The 24,000-nt window shown below is 54.5% G+C and overlaps 1 protein-coding gene across 2 annotated transcripts in view; it reads left to right on the top strand.

The window, feature by feature from the left end:
- ZNF704 (zinc finger protein 704) overlaps positions 1–24,000 on the top strand; it is a 97,122-nt gene that overhangs the window by 70,886 nt on the left and 2,236 nt on the right. For both annotated transcript variants that reach the window (XM_045581542.1, XM_036437293.2), the window contains exons 3-7: positions 7,716–7,819; positions 12,516–12,742; positions 16,474–16,574; positions 18,618–18,885; positions 20,586–20,690. In XM_045581542.1, the coding sequence (XP_045437498.1) occupies positions 7,716–7,819; positions 12,516–12,742; positions 16,474–16,574; positions 18,618–18,885; positions 20,586–20,690 (805 nt within the window). The remainder of the gene's footprint in view (positions 1–7,715; positions 7,820–12,515; positions 12,743–16,473; positions 16,575–18,617; positions 18,886–20,585; positions 20,691–24,000) is intronic.

Raw genomic sequence — 24,000 nt, 5'->3', positions numbered from 1 at the left:
ATGGCTTTTACAGAGGATCGGCCGGCGGCTCACAGGCCTCTCCCGCACAGGCCTGGGGGCTGGAGTCCCGGACGCAGGGGCCAGCGGTCGGGCTCTCGAGGGCCCTCTTTGCTGGCAGGCGCTGCCGGTGTCGCCTCTTCTCCTCATAAGGGCACCAACCCATCCTGGGCCTCCACCCTCGCTCGCCACCTCCTCTGAGCCTGCTCACCTCCGAGAGCCATCACCTGGTGGGTGGCCCTCACGTGTGGGTTTTAGGAGACACACACGTCCAGTCCACTCGCTGCTGTGGAGTCCGCCTGCCTGGGTGGGGCCCCAGCCTCCACTTGGCTCTGCCTCTCGGTCCCTCCGTTCTCTCAGCCCTGAGAGTGGGACCCCGAACAGCGCTGACCTCTAGCTGTACCCTGAGGACCCGCTGAGTTCATGGAAGTCACTAGAACAGTGGTGGGGACAGAGAGCTCAAATGCTGCGTGAGTGGTAACCGTTAGATTTCTCTAAGGAGGTGGCTGAAGGACTGTAACCTGAGGCGATATAATAATAAAGGTAACTCTAGGGCAAATATCGGAGCGGTCTGCAGACGGCTCTGGTGACAGGGCCCTCCCCTCCTCGAACCCCACACCGCGGGGCTGGGAAGTGGCCGTTACGTCTGACCCGGGACTCTGCCCAGGCACCTGCTCAGGACGCCCAGCAACTTGTGCTGAGACTCTTAGAGCCGCTCCCAATCCTCCCTGCCCCCTGCTGCTTCCCTCGCTGTCTGCAGCCGCCTAGCCGCCCGGGGGCACGCAGGCTCGCCCACCCCGGGCTCCCCGTCCATCCTCCCCAGACGTCCTCCCAGGACGTCACGTACAGCGTGGCTCTTGTCTCAGTGGCTGCTCCATGGAGGTGTCAGACCGACCGCCGCTGTGACTACCCTCTCAGCTCCTGCAACCCCGCCCGCCGACGTGACAGCAGGTGCTCGTTCCTCCCTGTGCTGCGTGGAGCCTCCCGGAGACGGTGCTCCACGGGGGAGATCCCTCTTCATGGAGGGAGGGAGGGCCCTCCTGCAAAGGGCTTTCTCCTCCAGACTTCTGTAGCTGTGCTTAAGTGGCTCACCTTCTCCTCGGATCGCAGGTAAACCCCGTATACCAGTGTGCTTATGAGTTCCTTACAAGAGCTCCTGGGCTCTCTCAGTGTGTACAAAGGCAGCTGATAATGACTCAAAAGGAAAAGGAAGGCAGGTAACCTTCTGTGAGCTGACTGACAGAAGCTATTTGAATTTGAAATACTTAGAATTGCTTCCTAGCACAGAATCGGAAGGTAGACTGCATGGGTCATCCCACCAGCTTAAGCAGCGAGCCATGAGGGTAAGGGCGCCTGTAAGCCGGGACCACACTGCTGTGACAGCTAACGAAGGAAACACTGCCCGCAGAGGTGGAATGGTGGTTCACGCCCGAGAGTGCCCCATGCCAGGTGATAGGTACGCTCCCGGCTCCTGAGACGGTGGTGGTGTTTTCAGAAGGAGTGTGAAGTGGCAGTGCCCGCGCTCTGCTCCCCTGACTGAGGCTGTCCCTGCTGCAGCCACGTCCTGTGGCATTGCTGACCGCTATTCACCGCCTCTTGGCAGGAAACCGGAGGTGCCCTGGCCGGGAGCCACGCTGCCGCCCTGACCCGCCGTGCCCAGCAGTGACCTTTGCATTGTGTTCCTGACTCTGCCGCTTCCTCCCGCTGTCCCTGGGGGGAGGTCATGTTCCTTGCACTGAGCAGACACGCTGTGCAGCTGCCAGCGCGGGGTGTTCAGCACGCAGGCTTGGTTTCCTAGCACTTGGGCAGGATAGCTGTGTGCAGGTTGGAGCATGAGGGAATTACCATTTTCTTTTTCTTTTTTTTTAATATATTTTTATTGATTTTGTACAGAAAGGAAGGGAGAGAGATAGAGAGCTAGAAACATCGATGAGAGAGAGTCATCGATCAGCTGCCTCTTGCACACCCCCTACTGGGGATATGCCCGCAACCAAGGTACATGCCCTTGACCAGAATCGAACCCGGGACCCTTCAGCCCCCAAGCCGACGCTCTATCCATTGAGCCAAACCGGTCTCGGCGGGAATTACCATTTTCTGTGGACGGTCCCATGGCTGTATGAACTGACGGGAACATGCCGGTGACATGGTGAAAGAACTCAGGCACCTGAGCAGCCATGCTGTGTGTGAAGATCCACCGGGCACATGGCCTCCACCCCCCCGCCCAGGAGCTGGCACCCCAGGGCTCACGTGTCCCCGGACAAGCCGTGGGGCCAGGCATGCCTCCTAGAGCAGTGCTTGGCGCGCAGTAGACGTTGAATTGAAGCCTGTGTGAACTGTACTGCAGGAGATTCTCTCCAATGAAAGCCGGTGACACTGAAGATAGATGCTTCCTAAAAGTACATGCCATACGAACCATATGAAACTGCCACTCTGAGGTAAAAAAACAGTGAGCATCAGCAATGTCATGTGGTTCAACCAATAAAACAGGTATTGAGGTAGAGGTTAAAGTTTGGGTAAATTAGCTGAATTGAAATCTAATCATTCAAAAACATTTTAATCACAAAAGAATTCTATTTAAAGAAAATTTATTTAATTTAAATTCTATGTAAAGAATTCTTTACAAAGCAAAAACACTTTTTCGATAGGAGTAATGAGCCTATAATTTAATCCAAGGGGTCAGCCTGAACGTGTACATGCTGTGTTCCTGTGAGTGTGGAATCTGTCACCCATGTGTATAAAAGAAATCCTTTTCACGGTAAGATGTTTGTAAGTGTAACACAGGAAAAGTGTGTACACAGGCTGCAGTTAGCTCACAGATGTAGTTTAATGAGAGAAGAGGACAAGCACGTCTCAGATTTAAATCGAGGTCATGGAGGTGACCGTGCAGAGAGCATGGTGTGTGGATTGAAGACCCCCCTGGGGCCACTGGCATTCCGCAGCCTGGCTGGCGGCCTGCGCGCTGGGAAGGCGTGTGTAGATGGGGTGTTAGTAATACCGGCCACGGAGGCACTTCGACAGTGTGAGTGAAGACTCCAGCACTGGGAATCCTGAATATTAGTTAAGAAAATGAAGATGCATTTCGGGGGGGGGGGGGGGGTGGAGGATTACATTTTCGCCAAATCTGAAACTTAAGCAGATTTAAAAGGGATTAATTCTGTCTACAACAGGTACCTGTGGGTCCCCGCTTCAGAGCACAAGCCGGGTAAGGCAGGGCTGCGTCCACCGTGCTCTGTCCCCGCGAGCTGAAATTGGCAGACAGGTCCCAGAGAGCTCAGCATGAACTAAACCAAAACTTACAACTGGAATAAAAGCCCCCAACCCCTCTCACCTCCGCCAGCGAGTGGCTGCTCCGGAGGGCAGGCCTGGCTCTCGGAGCAGGGACTGGTGCTGTGCCAGCTGCTCCTCTCTGTCCCCTGTGCCCCTCTCACTCCTGGGCAGCCTGGCGGAGCAGAAGGCGTCCCCTCTCTTTGCAGAAACAATGACATAGAATGACTACAGCTGGGAGCCCACCTGTAGGTCTGCTGACGACATAAGAATGTTGTTTCAGGAATGAAGGTCGTGGGGATAAGGAATACAGTCTTCTCTGCCTGGGTTTTAGATCGAGGCAGAAGTCCCCTTCTTTTTCTTTAATCGGCAAACCAGAACACACTGGACCCATCTTTTCCCAGCGCCCTCGGGAGACCACTGTATCTCCACAGAGTGTGGCTGGAGGGTCTTTCATTATGGAAACCCACGTGGCCTTGAGGCCTCCGGCCCTGAGGTCACTCATCCAGCCTGCCGTGGATGTTAGAGTGAGAGATGTAATCTTGATTACGGTTTTCTGCCCGAGGACAGCTGGCACTTACCAGGTGCCCTGTTAACCCGCAGACTGCCCGCCGCTCAGGGCACCTCCACCCGCCCGCCTGGGCCCCCGCCTGCCCTGCACACAGGCCGGCCCTGCCCCACCACACCCCCAGGAGTCGAGCGGAAACAGCCGAGCTCTTCCCGACGGTGTGACCATTTGCTGTGGCCTCTGCTGAGGCGCGGGAGCTCCTCCGAGGGCTGGATGTGGCCGACCCTGGCAGAGGCCGGCCACCGTGGGCAGGACTCGGGGCCGGGGCACGGTCCCCTCCACGCCCTCCATGTCCTCCAGGCAGAATCACACACATCTTCCCTGTGGCCTTAACAAGAGCCCCTCCCATGGAAGGGAGCATTAACAGTGACCGCCTTTGCCACGGATTCCTTCGGGAAGAAGCAGAGTGCTCCTGCTGCGTGGCCACCGTGGCCGTCACCGGATCCGTGTGGGGCTCTTCACCGGAGCTGTGCCCACGTCCACGGCCGGGGTGTGGCTGTGTCTCCAGGGAAGAGCTCACTGCCAGGCCGTCTCCTTGTCTGAGGGTCACTGTGGGTCTTCGAAGTGGTGGGACTTGGCCTAGACGGCCGATTCCAGGAGTTGCTGGGAGCGGGATCAGTGCTGACCCAGGGGTGTGCTCTGCCTTTCCATTTCCCGCTGTGACTGCAGCAGGCCAGCTGCAGGGAAACGTCTGTCACGGCTCTGGGGCCGGAAGCTTCTCTCCTGGCTGCCAGGTTAGCGGGGACGGTGTATGGACACGTGCTCCCAGCAGATGGCATTCAAAAGAAGGAAGAGCTTCTTGTGACAGAAACAACAGCCTGTCAGACCGGCCGCAGCCCGGGGGGCCAGGCCTGCAGCCACCGCACACCGGGGCCTGGGGCCGTGCCCGCCGTGCCTGTCGGTGCTGAGCCTGCCGATCCGTGCCACGCCTGAGGACCTCGCTGTCACAGATGACCTCACCCTCCACCCGCAGCCACAGTCCGTTTGGCTGATAACAGATCGATTGTCAAACCCAAGAAACTCATTTCCCACCCGGCAGCCAGATGCACTTTTTGAAAAGCAAGTCTGAGGGCATCTCCCTAACCCAGTGGATGGCAAACTGTGGCTCTCAAGCCATGGTTTGCCGCTTTGTTGACTAATGAGTTTGCCGACCACTGACCTAGACTCTCGATTCCAATAATTACAGGCTGTTGTTGTTCCTTGTGATTAAGCCCCGATCCCAGTGGTTGTCAATAGAGGGGCAAATCGCGGCTGGCGAGTCGCATGTGGCTGGCGAGTCGCATGTGGCTCACGAGCCGCAGTTTGCCAACCACTGCCCTCACCTGACCTGACCTGACCTCCCCGAAGCCTGGCCATCGAAACACCTCCGTGCTCCCAGGCCTGTCCCTGTCCCCCTGCCCGGCACCGCGCTGAGCGTCCTGCGCCTTCTCAGGGCAGTCTGCCCGTGCCCTCTCCTCTCCCCCCACATCTCCAACCAGGATGCCCACGCGGTTTGCCAGCCACGGACTCGCCTGCTTCCTCCCTGAAATGTGGCTCTCGCGTCTGGAGATCCTGCTCGTCCACCACAGCCCCTCAGCTGAGCGACAAAGCACCTCAGAGGGACAAGGCGAAGGGCTATTTAAGAACTAGTTCTACAGTCCCGTGATACTCAGCCAGGGCTGGGAAGGAAGTTCTTCGGACAGGCTCGCCGCTGTGAGCGTGGGGCTGGGCAGCCTTCCACAGGGGGTCCGAGTCCGTTCCCATCAGAGGAAACTCTCCGTCTGATCACCCGGAGAGCGGGCTTTTCCTCCAGCAGCCCACGGCCGCGGGCGGCTTCAGCAACGCTTTCCCGAGTGTGACAAGTCCCACGTGGAGCATCATCTCTTCGCATTTAATTACCAGGATTTGCATTTGCAGAACCAATTAATCAGTAATTAGATGGCAATGCACCGAAAGAAATAAACACGGATAAAAAACAGAACATGCCACGCCCCGCGTTCCAGGCGGCGTGACACCCTCCCCGAGACCACAGGCTCGCCGGGTGAGCAGCAGGTCGCAGGGTGTCCGTGTGACCTCCCGGCCCACGGGAGCCAAAGATGGCCACACACAGAGCTCCGATGAGGCTGACGTTTGCGTTTTGCTCTGTAACTGCTCTGCGTTTTGCTCTTTATTGGGAACCTGCTTTCTGATCATGGTGTTGAAAGGTAGTGGCAGACTTTGCAAAAAATTCGTATTTTATATGACACTTTCGCTATTGATCTTCATATTTAAAAAAAAAAAAAACCACATAGACCAGCTTTTAAGTTAATTATTGACTAAACCTCTAAAACAGACCTTAATGTGAAAAACTTAAAACAATGCAAAGCAGCCAAAACTGGTTTGGCTCAGTGGATAGAGCATCAGCCTGTGGACTGAAAGATCCCGGGTTCGATTCTGGTCAAGGACATGTACCGTTGTTGTGGGCACATCCCCAGTATGGGGTGTGCAAGAGGCAGCTGATCTATGATTCTCTCTCATCGATGTTTCTAACTCTCTATCCCTCTCCCTTCCTCTCTGTAAAAAAATCAATAAAATATATTTTAAAAATAAAATAAAACAATGTAAAGCAGATTACAGGAGGGAAAGTGGAGGTTCCTGAAACCAAGGACTAGAAAGAAGTGTGGCCGCAGAGGCTGTCCCTGTAGGAATTAGGGACCTGCCGTTGCCCAGCGGCCAGCTCCCGGGCCCCTGATCCCGGCTCTCAGCCCTTCTGTTAAAAAGAGGAGGCGGAGCAGGAGGAGCTCCAGTCATTCTGTCTGGGACGATGATGGTGGCCTGCTCCTGTTCCCGCCCCGTGGGGGGCTGTGGTGACGGCGGGCTCTGGCTGCAGCCGCGGACAGTGTGCCCAGCAGGCCTTTCTCCTGGTGGCCCTGGTGACACTCACACGCCTGAATGGGGGTGGAGGGGTGCGTGAGCATCAGTGACCTGAAGGTGCTCTAAGTCCTTCCCTCGCTGCTCCCGTTTCTGCAGGAAGCTGGCCTCCCTCTGCTCCCCAGTCCCAGGCCTGTGGCCTGTGGGCGCTGTGGTCTTTCCGGGGTGCGCCAGGGGCCCGGGCAGCTCCCCCGCTGCTCCGGGTGGTCCTGAGAACCTGCAGGGTACCTCCCGCGTGTGCCCGCAAGCTCGCCTTCTGGAAGCATCTCTCATTGCCAGCCTTGAGAAAGGGAATTGGTCTTGGGCTAGAACAGTTTTCCAAGAAAGAGAGCAGGAGCTTTGAGGACTACAGACAGGGATTGCAGGTCCCCGGCCAGGACTGGACGGGCACTTTGCTCTGTAACTGAGCGTCCTGGGGTTCGCTGGAGAGCCAAACCGTTAACTTTTCATACGTTTGTCCTGGAATCAGTTGAGCAGCCCCACCCCCTGGACGGGAGAAGTTTGACTTTTCTCTGCGACTCCGTTGCTTTCAGGAGGCAGCGGCGGGCCGGAAGAAGGCACGTTTGTCGGTGGGGCCGCTCCTACCCACACGGAGTCCCCCGCGGGCTCCTCACCGCCCCCTGGGAGTGCTCGTGCAGGAGGGGGCGCGGGTTCTGACGCCGGTGTACTGCAGGCATGTTCGATGTTAGCTCCTTCGTGGAAATCAGCCCAGGTCAGCTGACTGCTGTCCACATGACCATTGTCACTTTCTTTGGGATTAACTGGCCAAAATTCATGAGCCAGCAGGACTGGTCCATCCCAGTGCGTGTCCGTCTCGGTGAGTGATGGCAGTCTTCACTCCGCCACTGGGAATCGCTGCTCGGTCCTGTCTCCCCCAGAGGGCTCACTGGGGCGTACCCCCCCCCCCCCGCCTCTGCTGTCTCCTGTGATGGTAGGTGGCAGGGCCTCCCGTCCATGCAGAGCGAGCACGGCTGACAGTGCCCTCCCTGTTTTCCAGGAAGTCCTCGGAGGAACTGGACATGGACAAGGTGACAGCGGCCATGGTACTCACCAGCCTGTCCACGAGCCCTTTGGTCCGCAGCCCGCCCGTGCGGCCGAACGGTGAGCTGGGGTGAGGGGAGGGCGGGCGGGATGGGCATAGGGAGGGCACCATGAGCACAGCCCCCTTTGGGGGTCTCTTTCCCATCAAATGGAATGAGTACGCCTCCCCGCGAGCAGGAACAGGGGCAGTGTGGGAGAAATGGGGGCCCAGGCCAGCTTCCTCGTCTTCCCAGAGACCCCACAGTCACCCCTCCACCCGCTCCCGCACGCCCCGTGTCCAGGGCACTCACCGCAGCGCCCTGCCCCTTCCCCGGGTGAATGGAGCTCTTTCCCAGCGTTGTTTCTGTTCCAGGAGAGGCAGTTGGGTCAGAGCACAGAGGCATTGTCCCAGACTCCTGGGTCACACACCATGATTCAGTCCGTTCATCACTCAGGGGGTGCTTACCGGGTGCTGTGCTAGACGGTGTGGGTGTGTCGTTGCGGTATACGCCCATAGTCCCATGCAGTGCTCGGTCTCCGGGGAAAGGCTCCCAGTCACAGCCTCGTCAGGGGCAGCACTTCCCGAGCCCGTGCTCCCTCTGTCTCACGTCATTCACACAACCCTGTGGCTATCATTGTCGCTGTTTTACAGATGAGTGATGGAGGCACATGGGATTAATTGACTTGTAAACAGCAAAGCTGAAATTCTCCCTGCATCCTCCGACTCTGGTCTGCCATGTCAGTCATGGCCACTGGGGGCTCACTGCTCACTGTGAGGATAGGAGGGCAGCGGCGGTGACGGAGGCCTGGCCAGGAGCACGGACGTTCGTCTGCGGCTGCCAGAGAGCCACAACGTGGCTTCAGCCCTGGACAGTCACAGCTGGGCTTCCAGACAAAAACAAAAGGAAACAGCAACAACAAACTCTCCGACTGTCCTGGACCCTGGTGGTCCCAGAGGGGACGGACAGAACATTAACCGAGAAATGGGAGGAAGGAGGAGTCACCGGGATGGGGGGATGGACAAAGGGATGGAGGAGGAGGAGTGCCAGGTGCCCTCCGGGCCGTCAGGGGCCTCAGCACAGAGGCCTGCCCCTGAGAACGCCCACACATACCAGTGAGTCTGTCAGTGAGTGTTCGGGCAGGAGCTGAGTCACTGAAGACGTCGGCAGGCCCAGGAGGAGCGTGTGCCATGGGCAGCACCGAGGCTCATTCAGGGGCAGCGGCTGGCGAGGTCTGGGCTGCTGTGCGGAAGCCATGAGGGGAGGGGAGATCACTGAGTCATGTGGAGGCGGTGAGTGAAAACTGGGAGGGGACTGAAAGGTGGGGTGAGGCCCTCCCTCACTTCGGGGAAAGAACCTGAGGGGGACCAGCGGTGAGGAGGGGGGAGAACGTGGGTTCCTGGAAGCTGAGGGAAAAGCGATGTTCAAGCACAGACGTCTGATGCTTCAGAAGCTCACGCATGAAGCAGGCTGAGTCCAGCACCCAGACGAAGGCACTGATTTCTGGCAAGAGCGCTCGGTGGACTGCCTGAGGAGGGAGTGGGCTGAATGAACACGAGGCCCCGGAGTGGAAGCTACTGCAAGGGGACCCTTCTCCAAAGCCAGACTGGCCAGCTAGGAGACTGAGGTGAGGCGCACACATAGGTTGGGGGTAAGCACCCAGTGTGAAAACAAATCTGTTGAACATCCAGTGAGAACTCCCCAAAATGCACTCCACTGCAGCTGCCGGTGCAAAGAAAGACCGAGGTGCCGGGAAGTCAAATCCACACCGTCCACGGGAGTGCCCCAGCCCATCTCGACCACCGCACACGGTGTCACCACTGCAGCATGCGGTGCCGGGCGGTGCCGGGAGGGAGGGAGCCTGGTGTCGCTGCTGAGGGAACACCTGCTCTGCCGGGCCTCTCACCGGCCTCCCAGCTCCCGCCGCTCAGTGTGGCCAGGCCCCTGAGGAAGACTTCGGGGAAGGCAAACCTGAAGACACCCCCAAACTGATCTCCGGGGAAAGGAGCTACATAAAAGGTTGAAGAGTTTATAGAGAAAAGATTCCTCAACGTTACAGACAAGGGCTTGTCCCACGCTGGGCCACCAAATGCCAATAAATTGTAGATTCTCATTGTTTTCCAGAAAAGAGAAGGAAAAAAAAGGAACTGCAGAATGTCATAGATTCCTCAGAGAAGAAAGTGTATTTTAATGCAATCAGTATTTTTACATGGCATTCTTCTTTAATTGAGAACATTTTTAATGCTCCTTTGTCTTGAAAGGTTGGAATCAAAATAAACCGTTTGCTTCTGCCACACAAACCTTTATTAGCATACGGTAGTTATACAGAAAAGAATTCATTGTTCGTTATGATTTCAAAAAACACCCACCCACTTTATAATCCCAAATTGTCTGCAGCAGGCAGGGAAAGCAGTTAATGATACTGAAGGTGTTGGTGAATCTATGTCCAGAATTATTGTCTATCAGTGAATTTTTTAAAACTGTTGTGATTCTTTTTGAGCCTAGAAAGGATCGTTTTGTCAGGAAGTGGATCTGCAGAGAGGGTGAGCTTCCAGCACGGCTGTCTGCATTTCACCAAATGCGTGTGTCAGGGAAGGAGACACAGCCATATACACTGAGTGCCAGATTATTATGATCTCTGAACTCATAATAATCTGGCCACTCAGTGTATATCCTATCTAATAAAAGGCTAATGTGCAAATTGTCCCCTCGACCAGGAGTTCGACCAATAGGCAGGCAGGTCAATCGCCCGTGTCCCCTCCCCCTGGCCAGGCTGGCTGGACCCCACCCCTGCATGAATTCATGCACCTGGGCCTCTAATATATATATATATATTCAGAAATCATAATAATCTGGCCACTCAGTGTCTGAATCTCAAATTGGTTCTGACTTTTCCTGAAAAATTCATTTCTGTGTCACATTGTCCTTCTCATTGAATAGTGTTTCTTAAAGGAAACGTCATTCCCAAGTCAGCAACTGAACTTTGGGCATTGACATGAGGCAATGGACTCACTGCTTTTCAAAATACGTTGTTGCTTTTCAAAATCAACTCAGGCCCCAGTCACCTCCCCTGCTCTGCGTAGCCACCTACCCTGACCACCCGCTGGCACCACACGCTTCCTTCACCAGCGCATGCTGTGCTGTATCACAGCCTCCTGAGCTGCCAGGAGTGTGTCCGTTGGGCATGCCCCGGAGGCCCTGGAGGACTGCAGAACGCAGCTGTCTCGTTCGGAAAGGCTCTCGGGCCTGGTGAGCACTGGCCGGGAACTGCAGGGGGTGCGGTGCTGATTGGGTTGTGTTGGTGCCAGAAAGGCTTGATCCTGCAGAAATGGCCATTGATTGGGAAGAGCCTTGCTTTAATGAGATGTGACACCTGCAGAGATGCTTTAATCACTTTCTTCCACGATTTCAACTTAACACTTCATTCCTCTAACGTAGGGGTGTCGAACTCAATCAGAGAAGGGGCCAAAATCTAAAATCCAGCCTAAATCGAGGGCCGAATGGTTTACTGAACAGTCATAAACTGTCATTGTGATGGAAACGCAGCGGAGTGCAGTGATGATAGCGCCGTGCGGGCCACATTGCAAGGCCTGGTGGGACGGATTTGGCCTGCGGGCCTTGTGTTTGACACATGTGCTCTAACGGAACATTGTGCTTGACACAGTTGAGGAATATGCTAGAAATCTGTGGTTGGGTGAAGGTGGTCATTTTCCCACAAATGCTGGTCCATTGGGTGTCTTCTCTTGGTTACTAATTACGCCAATGTTAACAGCATACTGAGACATTTAGGGAACCCCCCTCCCTTGAATTTAAAATATAGTTTTAAGGTATTCAAAATGCACATACATATGGAGGAGAAATTATCCAAAAAGGAGGTCAGGTCTGTAAGGAGCCTCCCAAGGCGTGCTAACTGGACAGAGATCTCTCCGCATCAGCAAACACTTCCTGTTCCCCATAGTGCGAAGGGAGAACTCAGCAGCCTCTCACCAGTAAGCGTTGTCCATACGTTCTCTGATCTCAGCGTGGCTGGAAAAGAGGAGGAATCCTACCACACGAGACCCAGGCCCTGAAGGAGAAAGAAGCCAACTGGTAGACCAGGGTCTGGGCCGGGTCCGCTCCTGGCCACGTGGCGCGTCACCACTCCCTGTGCCTCAGGTCCTCGTCTGCAAAACCCACACGGAGTCCTTGCTCCGAGAGACAGTGCTGTGAGCACGCACGGGGCTGTGTGAATGAGCTTTGTGAGACGGAAACAACAATGCAAGGCACTGTTTCGTCTCATCGTGTCAGTGGCCTTGGGTAACTCTCCGAGATCGTTCTTTCTCTTAGACTCTGACACCTGGGACCAGCTTTTTCCGAAAACCTATTCCAAAGGTCTCAGACCCGTGAGAAATACGGGTTGGGGGAGAGGGACAATATTGCAGATGATTTCCCTCTTAGAAACACAGTAAACTCAGAGCGCCCCAAAGTTAGTGAACAAAAGCACCCTTTTCTTTCTTGTTTTCATGCCCACCCACTCCCCACCCCCCACTGTCATCCCGAGGCAGGACGTGCCCAAACCACCCACATCAGAAACTGTTAGGAAAGCCTGTCGTGTGGTTAAAGTAGCTCAGTGTTTACAAAGGGTCTCGCATCTCTTTTCCCGAGCTATGCACAGTGCACCCCGAGCTGAAGCACATTTCGGGGGGCGGTGCTGGATGTGCTTAGTAAGGTCCAGGCCCGCCCTGTGTCCGCGTCCCCTGCCCTGCACCCCCGCACTGACGCTGGTTGTCTGGTCGCAGAGGGCATGAGCGGATCCTGGAAGGAGGGCGGTGCCGCGTCCAGCAGCTGCAGCAGCGGCTACTGGAGCTGGAGCGCCCCCAGCGACCAGTCCAACCCGTCCACGCCGTCGCCACCACTGTCCGCCGACTGCGCCAAGCCCTTCCGCAGCCCCGCGCCCGACGACGGCATCGACGAGGCCGAGGCCGGCAGCCTGCTCTTCGACGAGCCCATCCCCAGGAAGAGAAAGGTCAGCCCTCCTCCCGCTCCCTCTCTGAGGGTCAGCACCCGCCCAGGGCCGGGCAGGCAGAGCCAGCAGGGTGAGCTTGCCCCCTCGGCCGCCTGCTGCCGCGTGGACAGCGGTGCCCAGCGCTGACCATGTGCTCTAACCACTGAGCAAGCCTGCCAGGGCCAGTAGGCATCATTCTCCCAACTTGATTTGAGGCCATTGAGGATCGGGGAGATTCGACATTGAGCTTGCCCTGTTCTGAGGATGGAAGGGCAGATCCGAACCTAAAGCTCAGATTCTTTCCTTCCTCTTTGTGTGTATTTACACTGTCAGGACCACTCACAATTTTCCAGAAGTGTTTCACTCTGTGGGATGAAGCAATCGGCTGCTCCATCTGGAATACCTTTTCACGATGCTTTTGATGGCCATGTCCATGTGAGGCTGCTACATTGGTCCTTTAAGTCCTTCTCAGTAGCTTCCTTAGGAATCACTTTTCACAAACAAAAACCCAAAGCAAACCTGAGGACTGCCATGCAACCTCTTCCCCCAATTTATTTCTTCGGCATCGACCCAGCCCTGCCCCTCCCGCACTCCGCCCCATCCCCTGCAGCCCATCCTCTGCATGTGCCGCTGTGGAGGCTGGAGGCGGGGCATGAAGATGCTGCTCCGCACCAGCCAGCGGGCTGGGGCTGGGCCTGGGAGGCATCGTGTTCGCCTGACCAGTCGGTGAACTACCGGACAGCGATGGGGAGTGAGAACCATCCTGGTGCATCAGGCCTCACAGGCCTTCTCCTGGGTCATCTGAGTGTGTCCCCGGCTGCCGTCAGGGGTGGCAGCGTGGTGGCCGGGACTCAGCGCAGGGCCCTGTGCTTGCACAGTGCCTGCTGGAAGCAGCTCAATGAGCTGAGAATAAGTAGCACTGGGTTCTCGAACTGGACAGAATCCGGCGCGTTGTGCGCGACCGGGGCCTTGTTTCTCCGCGCTTCTGTCTCGCTGGTTCACCAGGCATGGGGAGAGAACACGAGCTGTGGGACAGGAAGGGGCCTGATCAGAAGTCACAGGAGTCCCAGGCTCAGCTCAGCTTGGCTAGCCTGCCAGCTTCAGAAAGTCATCTCCCTTCTCTGACCATGGGCTTCTTCACCTGCAACACAAGCAAATATAGTTACTCCCTCACCGAGGCAGCAGGAAGATGCAGAGTGACCATCACAGACAGGCCACTGTGGCCCTGAGACCCGCCCGGGAGCGGGCACGTGGTAATGACCGTCAGGCCCTCACAGAGGAGGGGCGCACCCTGGTCTGACGGTGAGCTGAGCCCACCCAGACCTCTCCCTGCAGGTGTCCTGGCCATGGCCCTTTGCCGTGCACACGGGGGTCCTGGAGTCAGGGAGGAGTGCCGGTTAACTGCCGGCTGCCGGGAGTAATCATGAGCGAACCACGCTCAGGCTTTCACGCCAGAAAGCAGGACTTGCTCCAAAGTGGGAGAGACGGTGAGGCCCGCGCACGAGGGAGCACCTGTCGGCAGATGGCATTCCTGACGCCCGCTGAGCAGCACGTGGGCAGGAAAACCCGCTGCCCGGGAACGGGCCACCAGGCACGACCATGCAGCTGCCGGAGCCAAGGAGAAAGGAGAGGGTGGCACTGAGCCGCTGCCCACAGTGAGGGCCGCCCACCTGAGGTGCTGAGGACGATGCCGTGAGCTCACCTGTGCTCCTTCCTCTGAGCCCGGGTCCTCCTGTCCGAGCCTCCGCCCCAGAACACATGTTCACACGTACACACACGCACACACCCTCATCACCGTGTGCACACACCTGAGGGAAAGGCAGCTGGGAGTGGGCCCGGGGCGGGTGAGCCGGCAGCTCTGAGCGGACTGGCCCAGGGATGAGTCTGGACCGTCAGGACGCAGGTGGGCCCATCCCCAGGAACTGGAGGGATTGGCCTGTGCCAGGCCTCAGTGTTAGCCGGGGTTCTGTCAGGAAGTGGAAGCCACTCGAGGAATCCACGTGGGTGACAGCTCACACCCGGCGGAGGCTTCAGGGGAGAGAGCGAGGCAGCCTGGCCCCTCAGCCACACGGCAGTGTCAGGGATGGAGACCCTCCCGGTCCCCGGGACAGCCTGAGCTGGTGGGTCTGCAGGGCCTGCTGGTCCCCGCCCAGCCGGCTGCCCCGGGCGTGGCCGTGTCAGACCAGGCACGCCTGTGGGCACAGGGGCCTTCAGCCTCCTGAATGTCGGTGCAGCTGCCGGGAGAAGCCAGGGTTTGAGCGCAGATGGTCATGGTCAGATGGGCAGCTGCGCTTGTGCCTGCAGCTGGGCTTGGTTTGGCTGCCCTGGCAGAGCTGGGGCCCATGGGGCGGGCTGGGCCATGTTAAATGTTGTCTCCAGTCTCCTCCTGCAGGGTTTGCTTTTCTGCCGTATGAGAGTGGCTCTCTGGCCCTGGCCGGTTTGGCTCAGTGGATAAGAGCATCAGCTTGAAGACTGAAGGGTCCTGGGTTCGATTCTAGTCAAGGGCACATGCCCAGGTTGTGGGCTCAGTCCCCAGTGAGAGGCATGCAGGAGGCAACTTATCAATGATTCTCTCTCATCATTGATGTTTCTATCTCGCCCTCTCTGAAATCAGTTAAAATATTTTTATTTTTATTTTTTAACCTGAATGGCTCTGTCTGCAGGGAGGAGTGTTTCGTGGGCATAGTCGGATGTTGGCAAGGGGCCCTTAGGTGATGTGGAGCACCTTCACCTATGAACAGAGACCGCTGATTCCATTAAAGTTGAGCCCATTCCCTGATGCTCTTATTCTCCAAAGTTAGTCCTGCAAATACTGTAGGGGGACCTCCATTACAAAGAAATACCTTTTTACTATTAAAAACAGGGTGATTTTTATATTTGGAAACTCATGTCTGAATAAGCGGCCCCTCCCCAGCACTTCACCGCGCAGGAAGGCATGTGTGTTTGCACCGCATCACACCCCCAGAATGATCACGGCGCTCATATTCCTTCATACCCTACTTTTCCCGCACCCCAGGGCCTGGCCGGAGAGGGCGATGTGCTCAGCGGGTAAACAGAGCTGGGCGGCCTGGCCAGGTGGCTCAGGCGGTGAGAGTGTTGTTCCGATGCACCAAGGTGGTGGATTCGATTGCTGGGCTGGGCACGTACAGGAATCTACCGATGAATGTGTGGACAGTGGAACAGGAGCTCTCTCTCTCCTTTCCTCTCTCTTTCTCTCTCCTTTCCTCTCTCTTTCAAATCAATAACAGTGTTTAAGCATTTAAAAAGAGTTTGGAGGGGCTCTTTGCAAAGGTGTAGACAGGGCTAGGGTGGGGTGGTTGCCCAGGATCCCAAGAGCTTACTATAGGGCGAGGCCCTCACCTCCCCTAAGCCTGCAGGCACAATAGAGAGGAGCTTCCAGAACCCATTGTTACCGAAACTCTGAAATACCGGCGGCGGGAGAGGTGGTTTTCGGAGGAGAAGGCAGCCACGCCCAGCTTGGCCGGCAGAAGGGGCTGCGAGTCCACAGCCTCCTGGGCCAGGCCCAGCCTAGACCACGGGCAGGGCCATGGACACAGAGGCCACCCTCGGCGCAGCAGGTGGGGGTGGATCTGAGCAGCACAGCTTCCTCCCGTGGACAGGCAGAGCCTCCTCGCGGGGTGGAATCTGCCACTCATGCTGTGAGGTCGGGATGGGCTCCGAGCAAAGAGGAAGGAGGCGTGTTGGCCCACAGGCTCATTTTCCCTTCCCTGTCCGCCCTCTCCCCTCTCCAGAACTCCATGAAGGTGATGTTCAAGTGCCTCTGGAAGAACTGCGGGAAGGTGCTGAGCACCGCGGCCGGGATCCAGAAGCACATCCGCGGCGTCCACCTGGGGTGAGGCTCCTCCCTCCGCTGGGCGCGGGCCCCAGCCGGCAGCTGTGCTCAGAAGTGCCCGGGCTGAGTGCAGGAAGGGCCTGGGCCCCGGGGGGGGGGGGGCGGCAGAGGGGGGCAGATAACAGAGGCCCTTACCGCAAGTTGTACTTCACCGAGGGGTGTTAGTGACTGCTCTGCGCCCCGGTTCCCTCCGACGATTAGGTTAGCAATACAGTCAGCGCTGCAGGGGTCACATGTGAAGGTCAGCAATAAAACGTGGTGAGAGCCGTTTGTAAAAAGACAACACCAGGCAGGACAGAACCCCCCTGAGGATGTCTATAAATGTAAATGTACTTTTTTTCCCCCCACTCTGATGGAGGGTACTCGTGACTTTGAGCCTAAAAAGGGTTAGGCATCACTGTGCCCATCAGAGCAGCTCTAGCTATGGCCGTGATCTCCAGGACCTGCCTCTATGTCTCCCTGTGTTTTATGAAAACCTCCCTCAGGAAAGACAAACCAAAGCTTGGGGCCCGTTGGCGAGGCCCCTCCCGGGCAGCGGTGGTTCCCCGTCTTGGCCTGGGGGCTCTGGGTCCCTCTTGTCCAGGGACTTGGGACTGGAAGGGGCCCTAGAGAAGCTGCACGTGGTGACAGGCGGTGCAGACGCCTGGGCCAGAGCAACCCCCTCCACGAGATGAGAGATGGCACCGCAGGCGCTCCCAGCACGGAGCATGTGGGACAGGCAGCAGGCACAGCAGCGGGCAGGAAGGAAACCCAGGGCTCCAGCGGGGTTTGCTGACCGGGTGGGGGGCGGGGGGGGGAGAGGGACCTGGGACTGCGACGTAGGCCATCCCTCCAGAGCACCGGTGCGGGTCACCCCGTAGGTGTGGCTCAGGGTTGCCCTGCACCCTCTGGGCAGCCGCCCAGTGCTGCTCCTGAGAGTGCCAGGGAGGAAGTCGGGCGTGTCTCCCTGACCTCGTGTCAGGGCGACCTCGGCAGGAATAGCTCAGCGTCTCTGAAGGCCCAGAGAGAGCCTCCCGGAGCCTCGCTCAGGGTGCAGGGGGCCTGTTGTCAGGCCCATGTGCCCAGAGAATCGCACCCTGTGCAGCGCCGGCAGAAGCCGTGCCCGTCTGCCCGTTGAATCCTGCAGAGTAGGCGGCACCACCCATTCCCTTTGAGCTCCGGGTGCTCTCACAGTGGCCAAGTTCATTGCTTCCTGGGCTCCCTTTGTGCTCTGTGCTCTAGGGTGAGGGTGAGGGTGAGGGTTAGGGTTAGGGTTAGGGTTAGCTCTGGGACTGGGGAGAGGACCGCCTTTGCCTTACCGACTAAGGCTTAGACCCTGAGCTGAATGCCGTGACGACAGGACAGTGGGACATTTCAGGTTGGTTGTGGACACCAAAGCCCTAGAGAATGTTGTCAGGAAGCAGCAGAGGTTAAAACTTACAGAAATGTGCGAAGTAACTTAATAACACGATTTAAATAAAGTGACCACCGCCAGGGGGCACATTGAGGAGTGAGGTCCTTATCCAACCCTCAGCATACATCCCAGACCGGGCTCGTCGCTCCCCTCCCCTCCCACTGTCAGGCTCATCGGGGTCTTCATGTTGAGCAATCCCTTTAATCTCAGGGACGGGGGGTGGTAACCAAAGACCTTGCATGCATGTACGCATACCCATAGACACAAACAATAAATAGTGTGGTGCTGGCCTGGGGGATTCATCACTCCCTGATGCACTAAATACCTGTTTGTGGCTCCCTTGTCTGCCTCTCCCACTAGCTGTAACTTTCATCAGGGCAGAATCCAACTATGTCTTGGTCACCATGATACCATGAGACTGGAGGAGAGTGCCTCCACAGAGCAGATTCCCAAATAATAATTGAATAAGTAATTGCTTGGTTGATTGTTTGAATGAAGTCCTCTAAGAGGTTGTTCCCTGGAAGTGGACAGCGGGGTGTTACAGGATGAGTAAGCGTTTGCCAGGCAGACACGGGAAAGGAAGACGTTCCAGGCAGAGGCACAGCCTGCGCGGTGGCATCGTCTGACTGCTTTGCTGTCCTCTGCATTAGGCGTGCTGGGGAGTCTGACTACAGCGACGGTGAGGAGGACTTCTACTACACGGAGATCAAGCTCCACACGGACGCGGTGGCAGACGGACTGGGCGGCCTGGCCCCGGCTTCGCCCTCCCAGTCCCTGGCTTCACCTCCCACCTTCCCCATCCCGGACTCAAGCAGAACGGAAAGCCCTGGTGCCAAAGCCGAGACGAAACTGATGACGCCCTTGAGCCGCTCGGCCCCGACCACCCTCTACCTCGTGCACACCGACCACGCTTATCAGGTGCCGTGCACCACCCTGCGGGGCACTGCCCCTGACCAACAGCAGTGCGTTCCGACCTGGGATAGAAAAGCAGCATCCCTCACAGTAGCCCCGTAGCTGAGTTCATGTTCATCAAGAAGTTCAATCAAATTGTCTCCAATGTTCTCCCATTGTTAGGTACTAGTGTTACCCCGTTTCTTCATTAATAACTCCACTATGGACATCTCTGTGCCTGTAGCTTTTCTTCCCCTTTGAAGTCACAGAGGAGGAATTACTGAGTCAGAGGATGCAGCCTGAACAGGATGCTGCTGCTAAGCATTGCCCAGATGCTTCCGTGGTGCCAAACAAAGCCACCTCCATCACAACTAGACGTATCCTTCGAAAAGCTAAACTTCGTTAGCAGACTGATGCTCAAGAGCAATGAACTAGAGCAAATTATTAGATTAGATGGTGCTACAAGTTTTATTCCTGACTCGTTAAGTGGGTCAAAAAGAGTAACTCATTCTTTTGTTCATGTTTGCATTTAGGTCCAAAATCATTTGCTTGAACCAACTTAATGAAATTATTTTGTTTATCTGTAAAGTGGGTTGGGACACACACTTGATCTTCCTGAACCCTATGTTCATAATATTTGGGATTTCTCTGTAGATATTATAAATGTTCAGCATAGATTTGCTAAAAACCAAAGCAGAGAGAGAAAATGTATCCCGAATCCCAATGACAAGAAAGCCTCTGGTTAATATTTTTGGTATGTCTTTCAAGACTTTCTCCTATGTGTATATGTATAAAAAAAACCCTAAGGATTCTATTGTAGTACTGTTTTCCTATGCTTGTTTTTTTCCCCACTGACTATATCATAAATGTGGTGGTTTTTTTGTGGTTAAATCCTCACAAAGGGACTTAACAAAAAAGAGAGAGGAGAGAGGAGGAAAGAGAAGGAAACATCAGTGTAAGAGAGAGACATTGATCGGTTGCCTCCCACATGCACCCAGACCAGAGTCCAGAGCGAACCTGTACCCAGGTATGTGGCCTTGACTTCGAGAACTCGAGAGCCTTCCATGCACAGACATGCTGTCACCGCTTAGTCACATGGGCCAGGGCTCATGAATGTCTTTGCATGTAGTTGCGTATTCTTTGACAACATTGTTTGTAGTGGCTCGGTTGGTATATCATAATTTATTTCCCCATTTCCCCATTATTAGACATTTGTGTTTCCAACGTTTTAAAATATAACACAATGAACATCCTTGTAATCATTCCTTAGAATGAATTCTAGAAGTAGAATAGCTAATATACAAAATTCTAAAATTTTTTACATATATATTGCCTAATTACCCTCCCAAATGTTGTACCAATTACACCCCACCACCCCTGTATAAAAGTGTTTATTTCCAAATTTGGTAGTGAGAAATTATATCTCATAGCTGTTGTAAAATTCAGAAATTTTCCTCATGAAGTTCAATCAAATTGTCTCCAGTGTTCTCTTATTGTTAGTCAAAAACCATCCCCTTCGATACATTAGATAGATTGCTTAGACATATAAAGAGTTTCTTTTCAGCTACTCTCTGACCATGTTTCAGATAATTAGTCTAATTACTAATACAGCTGAGGTCACTTTTGAGGCCCACCTTGGTAAATGATAGCTCAGATTGAGGAGAAATGCTTCTTAGTGTTCTCTGTACCATGCCACCCTGTGACCCTTTCTGTTTGCTCTTTGACAGGCCACGCCCCCCGTGACCATCCCAGGATCGGCCAAGTTCACCCCCAATGGCAGCAGCTTCAGTGTCTCCTGGCAGTCACCTCCAGTTACCTTCACAGGCATTCCAGTGAGTACAAACACGAAACACCCAACACAAAAGTAGAGAACACATTTACACACTTAAGTTAGACAAATAAGTTAGAGAACACATTTATACACATTTAGAGAACACATTTATACACGTTTAGAGAACACATTTACACATGTAAGTTAGAGAACATATTTAGACACTAAGTTAGAGGACACATTCGCACACGTGCAACAGAAAAACAAAGGCCAGAGGTTGGAAGCCCCAGCTTCTTGCGTGGATTTTGTAAACTCCTGAGCAAGGTTTCCCGTGGCGCCCACAGGCCTGACGGCTCTGTCAGATAGAAGACCGTTTCAGCTGTTGATAAACATGTCAGATGTGGATCAAGGTTTTTTGTTGGTGGGTTGTTTACATGTTTCCAAAGGCTTTGACATCATCTCCGAGCTCAGATCCTGAGCATTAAAAAAAAACCTTGTGCATAAATGGCATTTATCATTATGAGTACATTCATAATATTTATGACTTTGAAATTATTGTTTACCGGTATGTCATCTTGATGGTTTAAAAAAATAAAAAATTAAAGTCACTCTTTGCCCCCAAAGCCTGAATAATCCACCCATATGGATTTATAATTTGTCACTCTTTGCCCCCAAAGCCTGAATAATCCACCCATATGGATGTGTAATTTGAAAATAAATGAGTGCTAAAATATGCCATCAGGTTTAGGCAGTATATAAGAATTGATTTGACATATTAAATGATTCCTGTCTGATAAATTGCCATGAATTAACCTGATTCCTAAGCATTCACTTAAAAATATATTGGGCCCTTGCTGGTTTGGCTCAGTGGATAGAGCGTCGGCGTGCAGACTGAAGAGTCCCATGTTCGATTCCAGTCAAGGGCATATGCCTACGTTGCAGACTCAATCCCCAGTAGGAGGCAGCCGATCTGTGATCCAGTCTTATCATTGATGTTTCGGTCTCTCTCTCAATTTCCCTTCTTCTCTAAAATCAATACAAACATATTTTTAAAAAATAATAAATAAACAAACAAAATATTTATTGGGTAATAATAAGTTATACAGAGCATCCATAGACCCCATACCATTGGCACTCACGGGTTTCTGCCTCCTGGGAAGATCCAGAGAGTAGCTTATGATAATGGATATTCGTGTTATTTTCTCCTTTCTCTCTCTCTCCCCAAGAGATTTCCTCTTTCCACCTAACCTCCCAAAGATTCTTATTACCAACCCCTGGAAACTCCCAGAGGTTTCCAGCGAACACTAAGACCCCCTGCAGAGTGCATACTAATGAAAGTGGCTCAGTCGGTCTGCTGCTCTGGCCAGTGAATAGGTACGGAATCCTGGAGGACTCGCGAAGGATAAAAAGCAAACTGCTGGCAACAGTTGGGAAGTTGTGGCTTCCAGAAAATGCCCCCGGATTCCACGCTTAAACCATAGTGTGGCTCTGGAGCAATCCTGAAAGCTGCCTGCTTCATGGAAGGGTGACGCTGCTGGTGGCTCTGAGAGGCCGGACAGCCACCATGGATGAGCGAGCAGGCGGGAGAAAACGACTTAGACGTCAGGTGTTAGAGTCCTTTCTGGCGAGAACCGTGATCTGTTAAGGTGTGTGTCCAGTCAGCAATCAGTCCTGTTGGTGACTGTGTTTGTTAGACACTAAAAAGGGCCCAGAGTGTCTGTGTCACACTCAGGACAACTCTACTAACCTGGAAAGGCCGCTACCGCGACGGAATTCCCGAGACTGCTGTGCTCATCTGTCCCTCTTGTCTTTGACTTGAGGAGGGTTTTCAAGGACAGACACCCTCTTGCTCAGCTTGTGTGAAACCATGCATAGCATGTGGATGGAACTGCCCAGCCCAGACTGCTTTCAAATGGAATCCCCCCCCCCCCCACGTTTTATTTATTCGTGAACTCAGTGGGGGGTGGGGATGGTCCCTCAGCCTGGCCTACACCCTCTCACAGTCCAGGAGCCCTCAGGGGATGTCTGTGGGGACATCCTTAGCACTGCTGCAGAGGCAGGAGAGGCTCCCACCACCACCGCCAGCCATAAGCCTGGCTTCTGGCTGAGCGGTGCTCCCCCTGTGGGAGCACCCTGACCACCAAGGGGCAGCTCCTGCATTGAGTGTCAGTGCATGTCATAGCATTCCAGTCATTCCACCATTCAGTCAATTTGTATATTAGCCTTTTATTATATAAGATTTTATTGCTAGAGTATTGCAAATGTCCCCTTTTCCCCCAACTTTCTCCTCCGATTAAAGCACTTCCTTCTGAGGTACAGAGATAACTCTGAGGGATATGCTCTCCCAAGTTCCTCCACGTCTTACACAGTGGACCTGGGTGGAGAAACAACCTTCGTGAATGGACGTGGGGGTGGGGAGAGGACCTTATGAATAGACAAGACGGTGAGGAGAGGGCCTTCATTTATAGACACGGGATGGGGAGAGGACCTTCATTGAGAGACACGGGCTGGGTAGAAGACCTACATGAATGGATATGGGGGTGGAGAGAGGACCTCCATGAATGGACACAGGGATGGGGAGAGGGCCTTCACTGATAGACATGAGGTGGGTAGAGTATCTTCATGAATGGACACGGGGGATGGGGAGTGGGCCTTCATTGGTAAACACGGGTGGGTAAAGGACCTTCATGAATGGACACGGGGGTGGGGAGAGGGCCTTCATTGACAGGCACAGGGTGGGAGAGGATCTTTATTAATGACAGCTTTCTTTGACATGTTTTTCCCCAAGTGACTCACCTTTCCTTCTAATTATCTCCATTCCTCTTCCTGTCTTTTCATGACGCAAGTCTTCTCAGATGGCACTAACAGAATGCCATAGGCGGGGAGGGGGGCTTTTACCAGCTGAAATTGTGTTCTCATTGTTCTGGAAGCTGGAAGTCCCAGACCGAGGTGCTGGCCGATTCGCTCCTGCCGAGGGCCTCTTACTGGTGAGGGCCCCTTCTCGCTGTGTCCTCACACGGCCTTGTCTGTTAAAGGGTTTGGGGAGAAATGAGAGATTTGGTATCTCTTCTTTAAAAAAAAAAAAAAATTATATATATATATATATATAGTTTTATTGATTTCAGAAAGGAAGAGAGAGAGAGAATTATCAGTGATGAGAGAGAATCATTGATTGGCTGCCTCCAGCACACCCCGCACTGGGGATCAAGCCTGCAACCCACCATGTGCCCTGACTGGCTATCAAACCGTGACCTCCTGGTTCGTAGGTTGACCCTCACCACTGAGCCACGCCAGCCCGGCAGGTGTCTCCCCTTAAAAGGACACCAGTCCTAGGGGACCAGGGCTCTGCCCTGTGGTCCTCATTCAGCCTC

The sequence above is a fragment of the Pipistrellus kuhlii genome, unplaced genomic scaffold (genome assembly GCF_014108245.1).
Source record: "Pipistrellus kuhlii isolate mPipKuh1 unplaced genomic scaffold, mPipKuh1.p scaffold_m20_p_14, whole genome shotgun sequence".
NCBI classification, from domain to species: Eukaryota; Metazoa; Chordata; class Mammalia; order Chiroptera; family Vespertilionidae; genus Pipistrellus; species Pipistrellus kuhlii.
This window is presented reverse-complemented; position numbering and strand designations above follow the sequence as displayed.